Source organism: Anopheles gambiae, chromosome 3 (genome assembly GCF_943734735.2).
Source record: "Anopheles gambiae chromosome 3, idAnoGambNW_F1_1, whole genome shotgun sequence".
In the NCBI taxonomy this organism is placed as follows: domain Eukaryota; kingdom Metazoa; phylum Arthropoda; class Insecta; order Diptera; family Culicidae; genus Anopheles; species Anopheles gambiae.
In genome coordinates, this window is record NC_064602.1 from 18,212,590 (window position 1) to 18,224,836 (window position 12,247).

Genomic DNA, 12,247 nt, shown 5'->3' on the forward strand with positions numbered 1-12,247 from the left:
CGTTAAATCGTTTTAATTTCTGCTCTATGGTGAATAGTTAATTTTTTGTCAGTTTTTAATATTTCTTCTTTCAATGTATAAACCAATTAAAATCCAAGAAAAAACGACAAATTTCCCCCCTCGTCGAATGCACCAAAAACCTGCCCGATCGCATTCCTCCGTTTGATATCTCGTCACGGAAAAGCCCAAAGGAACGGCACGAAACGGTAGCACCGTTGCAAATTCCATCCGTCGCGACATTTCATAACGCAATTATATATTTCTGACGACGAAGATGATGACCGTCGGGGCTGAAATGGACGTAAAAAACTGCTTTTTGGTGGTGCAATTTTTGTGACATCTCATTACGCGCCCAGAGCCGTTTTGCGCGTGAAATTTTGTGGTGTGAAACTTTCGAGCCCCGCAATGAACGCCTCGCGAAGACAGCTTTGCGAATTGCATTGCGATTTAATTAGCGAACGGACCCGAACACGTAGGGAGAGCTCAGAAAGGGGTTTGAAATTTTCCTCATGCGAGAAATTAAAGTTGGAAAAGAAATGCGAGACAAATTCCTCACCTCGCCTTGATCGGACACCGCAAAACGAGCTCCTTCGGGTGTGTCGCTGTAGCTGAAGAAACCGATCCGATTGATATAGACCGCAGCCCAGGGTGCTTTGAACGGTTCCGTTTTAGCCTATCTTAAGTAGTTTCCTTTCGTTTGGTATACTAAATTCGTCTTATCTATCCTTCCCTTTCTCTTTTCAGGCCAGGCGGGCGTTAATCAGCTCGGTGGAGTGTTCGTCAATGGTCGGCCGCTGCCGGACATTGTCCGACGGCGTATCGTCGAGCTGGCGCTGATGGGCGTCCGACCGTGCGACATTTCCCGGCAGCTACTCGTATCGCATGGTAAGTTTAGGCACTATCAGCAACCATAGAGTCTGGTTATTGAGGACTCACCGCTCCATTTTCCCTCTCAATAAGCAAAAAGCTAATTATTTCGATAGATTAACCATTCGCTTACCATTGCACTCGTTTCATCCGCAGGATGTGTATCGAAAATTTTGACCCGCTTCTACGAAACAGGATCGATACGGCCCGGTTCGATCGGTGGCAGCAAGACTAAGGTAAGCATCGAAGCGCCCGATTCCTATCGGAAATGCGCCATCTTAATTATTCCTTCGCAACGCAACGATTGCTTCAAGAGTGCGGCGGCCACCTTTTTTACCTTAGCGCCGTTAATGAACTGTGAAAGGAAATTCTTCACCCCCTCCGATGAAGGTTGCTGGGCAATTGCGGCTGGTAAAGGACATGTACACGCTTAAACGTCCACCAGCACGCTGTGGGACATCCTTAGACCAGCGTTGAGCAAAAAAAGGGGAAAACCACTCCGTCGGACGATGCTTCGAGGGCGGGAAGTAAAGCAAGTTAAATAGAAACGGGGGAGAGAAACCGAACAAAATGGATTCCCGGTTCCAGCCATCCTTCCGGTCGGGCAAAGGACTAATTGCGTGTCGTAAACAACTTGCTCGCCTTCACATACCCCACCCTTTTTCCTGCATTGGGTTTTGCGTGATCCGTGTAGGAAATTGGAGAAACGAGCGTTGCTGGACACAAGAAACAATAAATGTAGAACAGCGCGAAACAAAACAGAAACATAAAAAAAACGAGTGGACCCCGAAATTGAAAGCCCGATCGGAAAGTGAAGATAGAACGGTTTCACCACAGCGTCGAACCACTTTGGGGTCAAATCGAATAAAGGATAATTATTTATAATGTGAACCAATATGTCACTGTCATGTTGCGTCGTTGGACTCGCTTGTTGGACGGTGGCGGGGTTGGTGGTGACGGTGGATAGTGTCCATTTTTAAAGCGGCCAGGTTAAAGTGCACCCGGTGGCATGACCGTTGGAAAGAGATCTCCATTATGATGTGGTGTGTTTGGATCTGGGTTCTTAGTGGGCCGTTTCCTATCAAGATGTGATCACGTACACACATGGGATACGCAGGGGATGCGTGGAAAGGTGAGTTATGTTATGGGATGGGTTTTTTTGAAGAATGTTATGACGACTTGATGAACCTTATTTAAATTATATTTATTGCACAGTGTTTGCACTATCTTGATGGTCGGTTTTCTGCACAATTGGATGGGGAGTAATTAGTTTTTAGTGGTACTAAATTGTTTGGAATGGGCTGGAGCATTTATGGAACATGAAACTATTAAGCTAGCTATTATGCCTGTAAAATATGATGTTCTTAATGCGTTTCGTTTCATCTAGTTACTTTTGTCTATATAAAATTACATGCAATGACTAACTCAAGCGTGCATTAAATTTTGTTTCATACTTCCGATGTTGAAATGAAAAGCTTTCAACAGAAAATGTAGATTAAAGTTGTACGCTGTTTAGGCTATATGAGAAAGCTATGGGCTATAAACGTCTAGAAAGCCTATGCAGGCTGGCATGTCCGCGCAGAACGTTACTATAAATAAAAGAAGAATCTCTGGATCATACTATAAAGATTTTACCAGGATCTTATGCTAAATAATCCTTGCTAACTCCACACGATTTTAGTCTTCGGTATTTGGTTATTGGTCTAGATCCTTTAAAACATTTTCTATTTTAAACAATTTGAACTTAGAATTCTTACTCTTGTTACGTATCATTACTCCTTTAGCCACTTAGTACGGCGTTTAGGCTGTTGATTTTTATATTCTAGGCTCAAAGACAAGTGAATTATATTTTTCTATTCTTTTTGTAAGTAGTTAATCTTTTTTGATTGTACAACATGTTCTCTTTCAAGCTTAGTATGAAAGCAACCTTATTATTTACGCAATCCCAGCTAAGATAGCTCTCTTTCAGTCAATGTCAAGCTCTTTTTCAGTTTTTTTTTTGTTCGGAAATATTTTTTTTACTATCATCGTTTACTGACGAATATATCGTAGAAAACTGAACAATGATTTTGATGAGATCTTACAAACCATTGCTAATTGATGAAACTATTAACAGTCTTCCTTTATGATGTACCAGAGTAGTTGCGCTCAAATTCATGAAATCAGTGAAAAGTTAATTATTTCCTCTGATACAAATTTTAACTGCTACAGTGAAGATTACTGTAAATACAGCAAAGATTTATCATTTTGAATGCATAATCTTTTAAAAATTACTATCCAACTAACTCTTGTGTCACATGAGGCTTTGTTCTGGTACGTACCATAAACGGACATTTAGAAATTAAAGAAAAAAAATGATAGATTCTCGCATCAATTGGATTGAACTCAAGCATGTTTAAAAATAACGTTTCAAACTTTGTTCAATTCTGCATTGTTCAGTTTTATGTTATTTTCAGATTATATTTCATATTTGAAATTTTGTATATTTCTCGTATGATAGTACCATCGTGTTGTTATGATCGAAAATAATGTTTCAAACATTTAAAATAAAAATAATCTAGCCATTAATAATAAGTTAAAAATAAAACCAGAAAAGAATCTCCTCTTATTTATTACTTCTACAAACATATCTCTTGCTTCCCCCCGTACACTCCACACAGGACGGATTTATTTGACTAGCCACGATTCACAACAAACACTAACTAAATAATGGGAATTTTATTGAATGCACCTTTAAGCGTGCACGTAACACCCCCGAAACAGGGCTACCGGAAACATATTGTCCCACTTATCACCCGCTATCACGAGGTTTGTTGGCCCAACTGTTTGCGCTATCCTGCATGATACGATTTAGTGAACTTTCATCGCACCAGCACCAGCGAAAATCGACCTCATTATCTGGACCTCAACGTCCTGAGGGGGAAGCGTTTTGATTGATGATTAGAGCAATAATGTTGACATGCATCTAAATATAGAAACATTATTCAACACGGTACTGGTCGAGGATTGCTCACAGGACGGTTTGAATGTTAGGAGGATCAAATTAATTTGTTTATTTTAATTCATTAAATTTAAATTATAACGTTGAATAGTAGATGTTTTTTTGGTTTTAATACTATTTTGCCTGCAAAACTAAAACACTTCTCCACCAACCAGAACGTTCTGTTACGCGGTGCCACTGCGAACGATGTGATTTGTTTGACCTCCTGCAAGGCGTCTCGCTGATAATGGAGTTTGTTTATCGCTCGAGGGGGAGGGGATCCGTGGGAAAAGTGTCACCTTTTCTCCACCGCACCGAAGCACACTGTCAGGTGGAAAGCCTCGCAGTAATTATAAATCACCGGAAAAAGTAATCATTCATTTTCGGCCAGCATCGCAGCCAAGTGCTCTTTTTCCAGCCCGAGCTTTGCGCCTTATCGCACCGTGCCCAGGCCGTTGAGAGCGGGAAATAATTAAACGGTAATGATAATTGGATGTGCCTTTGGGTTTGTGTGGCCTCTCCCTTTTTGTGCCTCATTGTTTTCGTGTGCGTGCATGTGCTCGGTGCAATGCAGACCGAATCAAAGTGTTGATGTGCGGCCGTGTTTTGCACCGATTGCATTTTTTGGGGCCAGCTTAATTTATGCTAATGCTATGGTTTTTACCACTCCAGCTTACGTTCCACCGTCTGGCTGGTCGGCGGCGCGCAATGTCGTCCTCCGGGCAGTTATCTTTTGCCACGCCGGTGGTCGTACGTATGTCATGTTCACACCATCGTACCATGGTTACTGGAAAGAAGAAGCGCAACAAAAAAGCAACATTAAAGAAGCAAAACCGTACACTATCACCATCTCGCGAGCGAAACCGACGACAGCCAAGCTCCGGGGGCGGTTGGGGATTTTCTGCACGTTGTCTTTTACCTTCCGCTGGCTCTCCCTTTTTCGGGAGGGAAGTGATTTTGGGCTGCCGATAAGCGAACGCTCATAAAACTCAATTTAAATTCACTAAATCGCACCACCATCGGGGAGGCCCAGGCACACCGGGCCACTCCGGTAGCGCTATCCGGTGAGCGGACAGGAAATCCCTTACAGGGATACAACAACCCCAACACCGCGATGATGGTATCGTGCGCCTTTTGTATGATTTATGGTTGAGCACTGCTGTTGTGCAGAGGTGTTTACATGTTCCATTTGTGGTTGTGCAAAGTGTGTGAGTTGTGTGTGTTGACATATGTCGTGGAGCAAACTGGGAGCTGGGGAGAGATTTTCTCACCAGATCTGGTGCCATGCAGCATGTAGGAAAGGGACAGCTCCTGCTGACATCCACGGTCAGCATCCACGGTGGGTTGAGCTGACGGTTTCTTCGAATGGGGGGTTGGTTGTTGGATTGCCCGTGGTTAGTCCAACAGCATAACTCCTCCTTTTTTCCTACCGATAGTTCGTCTGTGTTGCGATCTGTTTTCTTTGATAGCCGTCTGGGTGGGTCGTCTTATTGGGCTGTACCCTCACGCCTTTCACCGGAACAACATTTTTTTACGAGCAGAGTGCTGCCATATGGATTGGAGTTTACATTGAGGATTCTTGGAAAGAAGTATGTTATAGATTTATATTATTTCCTTAAGAAAACTGTTTGACCTGATTGTTGGCTTACTTTTAGCGACAAGTTTTGATATTCTTTTGTTATGTTGTTTACTAATAACTATTATCATGTTTACTTTTAAAGATTAAACTGAAAAGAATCGAACAAAGGGATGTAAGAAATATTGAGTCACAAAGATAATGGAAAGGGTAATCGTTTATTTACTTTAAAAATTTAAAAATGACTTACAACATGAAGTTAAATTTGACGACCAAGTAAATAATAGTTGTGAATGATGTATAAACTTTAAACTTGATTATTTTTTGAAATTTTCATTATCTTTGTGCCGAACATAATACATTTGAATTACTAAACATTGAACACGATATTATAAAAAAAAAAACAACAAACCCAAACGTTACTTATAAATATTAAAAAATCGAACGACGAAATTGTTTTTTTTTTGTATTTAATAATAGATCTGTTGTTATCGTAAATGGCTAATATTTTGCTGACTATTAGGGTGATCTTCAAAAATGACTATAATCATTTTTTATTTCGTTTATTATATAAAAATCATTTTTGAAGTAAAATAAATATTTATTTAAAATGCTAAACGTGTTTTAGTCCAGTGTCATAAGTATGAGACAATTATTGCTACAAAATATAAATATAAATATTGCTAAAAAATATAAATATTGCTACAAAATATATTATAAATACAATGTATGAAGCATTATCGAAAATACTAAAGCTATATTCAGCATATTATATGCTATTGCATAACATGTCTTCAGTTCAAAGTCAACCGCTTCACGTTGCCAATGTACAAATGAATTCAGTGCGCTTAAGTCTGACACTTTCATCCTTTGACACTCCACACCGACAATCATAGCTCACATCGGTGGTAAACACTGCTGATAAAATCGTTACCAATGGTCACCGATTATCGTTCCCCATAACAAATGATATACTATCCTCATCATCATCACCATCATGATCATTGGATATGCAACGGGTCTATTCCAACCACCCAATGGCGTGCAATATAATGTTTCTAGAAGCTGGTGAGCTTCAGCCATAAACACAAACCATCCACTGCGATCATCAGCTGCACGAATCTCACGCCAACGCGAAGACGAAGGTGTTAATAATCTTGTAAAATATGCATACACTCTAGCCATCCTGCCCGTTTGTGGTTGATATCCGATCTCACAATCCGGGTAATAGTACTCATGGAAACAATTTCCACTATTTTCCAACAAATCTCTGTGGCAAAGAATCGTTTCTAGCGAGCACGGCTGTGGCTGTGGTTGGTTACAAAATATGCTTGTAAACATCACGCCACACCGGTACGGTCAGCACAGTCGCGGGTTGTAATTATTTTCCTTTTTACGACCAGTCAACCCACCCAAGGTGAACCATCGACAGCAGGGAATAGGTAAAATCGGCAGGAATGACCCTGATCGGTGGTTGTGCAGATCGAAGGCAACAAAATAGGAACGGGCACATTCTGCATTCCCAGACACACGACACCGACCGGGCCCGGGTCCCGCGAAGGACTCCTTGATTGGCTGAAAAGCTGTACAAGGGTGTGTGTAATAAAACAAGAAGACAAAAAGACACAAAGTGAAGGCACCGAAAGGCGAAACAATAAGATTGCAATTAAAATTATGGCCACTCGTCATTTGCATACGGATGGTACGTTGCAATTTATTCAATTAATCGTACCAACGAACGAATTGCTTGCTAACACTAACACACAGCCAAGCGTTTAACGAGGCGTTTTTCAGAGCAGAGCAGTTCACCTTATACCGACTGTAGGTTGGACCGCGGTTGAGGTTGTAAAGTACAATCACTTTTTCAACTGGGGGTATTACATGCTTTTGTACAACCCTAAGGAGTAAAGGAAGGGACGGAAATAGAACCGAGCTTTAATTTTAACGAGTTCATTTGAGGACATTCCGTGGCTAGCTGGCTGGGTCTACGCTTAATGGCACACTTTGAATGCTAATCGGCATTGCTTGGTTATCTGAATGGTTTTGGTTAGTTATTTCTAAAAAGGCTTCTAGTCAGGGACCTAACGTAATCAGTAGTTGAAGTCCTGAACGATTTCCCAAAGGCATTGATTTCGTTGTTCCCTCGAAATGGGTTTCACCCAGTGCTATTTAAAGACATTTGATAACGATTAAAAGCTTGGTTCCGGTATCGGAGTGGAAACTGCCGTAAACTTAGCTCCATGAAATTTCCCTCTAAAGTTTCGTTTCGGAAAATGAACCAATCGTCCATCTTGATCGTGATCTCTACCAACAGGGACATTAGCAACTGTTTTCAATACCAATGTTCGCCTCGCTTTAACTGGCCTCTTTTGTTTTCCCATTAAGTAGTCAACGTTGTGCGGGCCAAACAGTCACTTGTTTATTGTTTTGTGCCGGCTTGTTTCAATTTTCCCGACAATAAAGTTCGCTTCGCCCGTTTTGCCAATCTAGTAAAACTGTGAGCAATTTATAACGTCCGGCCCACGACGCTTGCCTGCTTGGGGTTTCCTTCCCATTCATCCAGCCTTCACAGTAGGGGTTAATAAATTGACCCAAAAGTGGAACCTCCCCGCGTAAGACGCGTTTCTTCTTCACAGCCAAGCTTTAATTTTCTTAATAGCACCGTGCACTAGCCATGCAAAGGTGGATTTATAATTGAACCTTATGATTGATGCTTGCCATGGTCACAGGCGAGACCCCTTCCCGCACCCAATGGTCCGAGCGAATGGTCCGAAAACAACACATTACCACCGAGCAAATGCGACAAAGTACGATTTATTGGTGCAATTTCGCGGTCAGAGTACGATATGGTTGCTACATGCTTATGATTTACATAATGGAGTGCAAACTGCCGATGACTTCCCATCCCATGTTGCTGTATTACTTTTTTTTTTTGTTGCTGTTGTAGTTGCTGTGGCTGTCGCTGTTGTTGCTTTATGGCCCAAACTGTGCTGATAAGGGCGCTGAAAGACGCACAAATTTATGGTGGCAATATAATAAATGACCATGGAGCGCTTCAGCGTGCCATATGCAACGGGAGGCACTTGGGGGGGTGTCGTCGGTTATTACCGAACACACGATGTGCAATGTGGAAACAATTTTCAAGCCCTTTTACTGTGTACCGTGTAACTGATCATGGGTATGGTTTTTTTCTTTGCCTTCTGGGCCTTCTTTTCAGCAAGTGGCAACGCCGACCGTGGTGAAGAAAATACTGCGCTTCAAGCAGGAAAACCCGGGCATGTTCGCCTGGGAGATCCGGGACCAGCTGCTTTCCCAGCGGATATGCGACCCCAACACGATACCGTCGGTCAGCTCGGTCAATCGGATACTGCGAAACGGCGGCATGTGGACGGACGATATGACTTCGAATGGTAAGTGATGGTTGCGGGTGTGCGCGCGCGCTCGTTGGGTGTTGCATGTTATGTGCATCTACGGAAGGTGTGAAGTGGCCAATTTGTCGATGGGCGATTGTGGGGCATATAAACGCTACAAAAAGTTGTTGTGGAATGTTGAAAGAAATTTATTAGTTGCATAAGAGACAGTGTTGCATTGAATTCGGTTGAGGTTTGCAAGATGTATTGAATTTTGCAGTTTGTCTGGATAAAATGTAAATAATAGTTTTCATGAATTTGCAGAAGCAATTCTCATTCGGACTCAATATAGGAGATAAAATAGAGCTTTAAAAAGTAAGGCACAGAAATTCAAACCGAAAGAACTTGGAATGGTTCAGTTTATGTCTTAGGTGGTTGTCAATTTAATTAAGGATCTTTGGTTACTATTGTCTGGAAGCATTGCGTAGCGTTCCCAAGACGTCTACGTAATTATAAAACGATTATTGCACATTGAGATCCAAATACATAGAAAATATGAGTATTTAGAGGTAATGATGATGATTTCACGAATCTTTTCAATGTTTTACTGGGGCTCGTTCAGAAAATTAATCAGTCCAACAACCCAAACGAACGGATTCCTTCCGACACTCAATTTCAAAGACTGACTGACTGATATATTTAAGAGAGCCTTTGGTCCTTTTGGACTCTTTCTTCAGTAAACAAATTTCACCTGTTTTGCTGAAGTTTAATGTTTGACATAGAAAAAAACCATTGGATGTTCGGCCTTGTACATAAACAGCAAACGCTTTTTTTAAGATGTTGATAATCTTATACATTGTACTAAATTTCCAACGAAAGAACCAAAAGAAACATAAAATACGTATCAAGAAACAACTCAAACAACAGTATCTTGTTCAGCATCTTGTCAGAACTGAGCGCTACAGCAATCAGGTTTGGGGTTTATTTCGATTTTTCAGTAATAAAATACAAATTGAAGCTGGGTGCAAAACCGATGAAAATGAAAACAATATAAACCTATCTACAAAATCGTATAGAAAAGCATAAATTGTCGATAGAATTTACTCTTTTAATGGTGTATTTATACATTGAACAAATGACAGATAATTATCTTTTTTGAATTCTTCAAACGGAATATTGAAATTCAACTTCAATACTTCTCATGAGAAAGCCTTCCTGTAACCCAAATATAGATCAATGTGGTTTATTTTTCCAAACTGAACTACGAAATCAGATTGTAGCAACAAGGGAGCTAATACGCTCCACAGTTGAGCTTACAGGTTCCCACGACTGCCACACTCGATTGGTTTTCTTCCCATATTTCAACCACCTAACCAGAAACCCTTACCAAGTATCATTTAGCAACGAACGGCGAGGACCCTACATGCTCTCATTACAGCCTCGCTGCCAGCTGTCAATCTGCCGTCATCTGTGCGCTGTGGGTGAAAGCAACCTGTCCGATTGACAAGCCGTTGGAGGTGCGAAACCCATCACTTAATTTTCTCATTACGCCATATCAGTGGCATCTTTGGGCAACAATTTTAACAACATTATCAACACACCGGCCACACCGGGAGCGCTCGCGCGCGTGTCTGGCGTGTGAGCATGTGGCGTACATTCGAGATGACAAATTTGTTGACATTAAGACACCCATTAGGTGTATGTGGGGTCCGGGGAGGTGTTTTGTTATTTTTGGTGGTGGTTAATTAAATTTGCATAATTTATCTTCCTTCCATCCATTACGCTGCCCCCTGTACGAACGAGCTCCCCGCGGTTTGGGTAATAATTTCAAAGCACTCCACATTAACACAGACATCACCGTCTTCATCATCATCAGCGCGGACATGATCATGATGATCAGGGTTCTCATTTCACTTAAGAAACTTTGCTTGCTTTACACCGAGAAAAGGTGTCCTTACGCAAGCACACGCGCCAGGAGAAAAATGCGCTTACGCAGAGGGTGCGCAAAAGAGCGCAATTGAGGCGTACTTGCTGAACTTCACTTACGCCCCGGAGCGGAGAGCGTGCGCACGAGCGGAGTCGTCCTGCGAGGTGCGCAGTCGACCGTACCATGCCACCTTCCAGACGATAATGAGTACGTACGTAAGTGCGCCGAGGGTAATCATTCAATGAGCACACTTTTAACCCCCAGTGCGCCATGCGCCAGATGTACCCCTGTTTTCTTTGGCAGAGTTGTTTCGTCCTTTCTGCTTGCGCTTTCAAACATTCGTTGCAAATCGTTGTCTTCAGCTGTGCCGAGTCGGTGAGCTTCTTCTGGACGGACCGCGAACGGGGAGCGCAATTTGATAATTGCACTGCGATATGAACCGGTAATGAGAGACCTCTTGACAGACAATCAGTCAAGTCGGTCAGTCTGATCACGCGGTCGTCTCCTACGTCGTCTCCGTGTTTCGATTGCTGATTGTGCACTTTATTAGGTCATTTAATCACTACTCGGAAGAATTGGCGACTTGCTGTTTCGTCATTCTTCGGTGAGCAAGGACGAACCAGAGAACGACTTCTGCTGAACGACTTCAGTGACTGCTACTGCTGCCGTTCGGAAGTAAGCTTCCTAATTGTGCCCCTACTGACAGCACCGTTTGACCGTTGTTTGGTTTGTGAAGGGAGCCGTTTTTGGGGGGGTTGTTTTTTCTTTCTTTGCTTCACTCCCTCTAGCACGATGTTTCGCAGCTTGCACAGCTGGTGAAGGTGCGCTGTGAAGTGCGATAGTGCGAAAAGAAGGCGCGCACGAATGCATATTTGTAACGTTTCATCATGATTTTTATGCAAATTTGCGCCACTCTCAAGGTGCCAGCCGGAATGAGTGGCCGGTGCTCGGGAAACCGATCGTTAAGCGTGATGTGTGGAAGTGAGCTGCATTAGAAGCGTTGATTCTAATACGGGTTTATGGAGAATGGCTTTTTGTGGAACGATTTGAGGTGAGATTATGTTAGGATTTTGAGAAAAACTAAATTATAGACCAGGAAAGATCAAAGCTGAAGCGTTGCGAAAGCCTCCGAAGGATGAGTTAAGTCTGATAAATAGTGCTCTGGAGGCCAGTTCCATGGTAGGATAATGCAAATGTATGGTTGTTACAACGTGCGATCGTTTAGAAATCAAATCTTGAATGTATTGATGACAGACTAATCAACTGTTTGTAACTCAAATTAGTCATTGAATTTCAATGCTTCTTGACTCGATGACCATTTCGTCTCATTATTATTTAACGGAAATCAGGTAATACATTTGAAACTCGTGAAATCTATCAGAAAAAAGTCTTGGTTCTGAATTTTCAATGACTTATTAATTTATGTCTTAAGAAGTTTCTTCCGATCGTTTGAATTATCGGCACTAATTTATCAAATTATGCATTAATTCTACAAACAAACATCTGTTATTTGTCTCTCGAATTGATTTTCATCCTTTTTGTCTTTT

At 41.8% G+C, this 12,247-nt stretch overlaps 1 protein-coding gene across 1 annotated transcript in view; it reads left to right on the forward strand.

Moving 5' to 3' along the window:
* LOC1275678 (paired box pox-neuro protein) overlaps positions 1-12,247 on the forward strand; it is a 32,416-nt gene that overhangs the window by 18,417 nt on the left and 1,752 nt on the right. Inside the window, exons 3-5 of the mRNA XM_314947.5 lie at positions 745-885; positions 1,024-1,103; positions 8,641-8,833. Coding sequence (XP_314947.5) covers positions 745-885; positions 1,024-1,103; positions 8,641-8,833 — 414 coding nt within the window. The remainder of the gene's footprint in view (positions 1-744; positions 886-1,023; positions 1,104-8,640; positions 8,834-12,247) is intronic.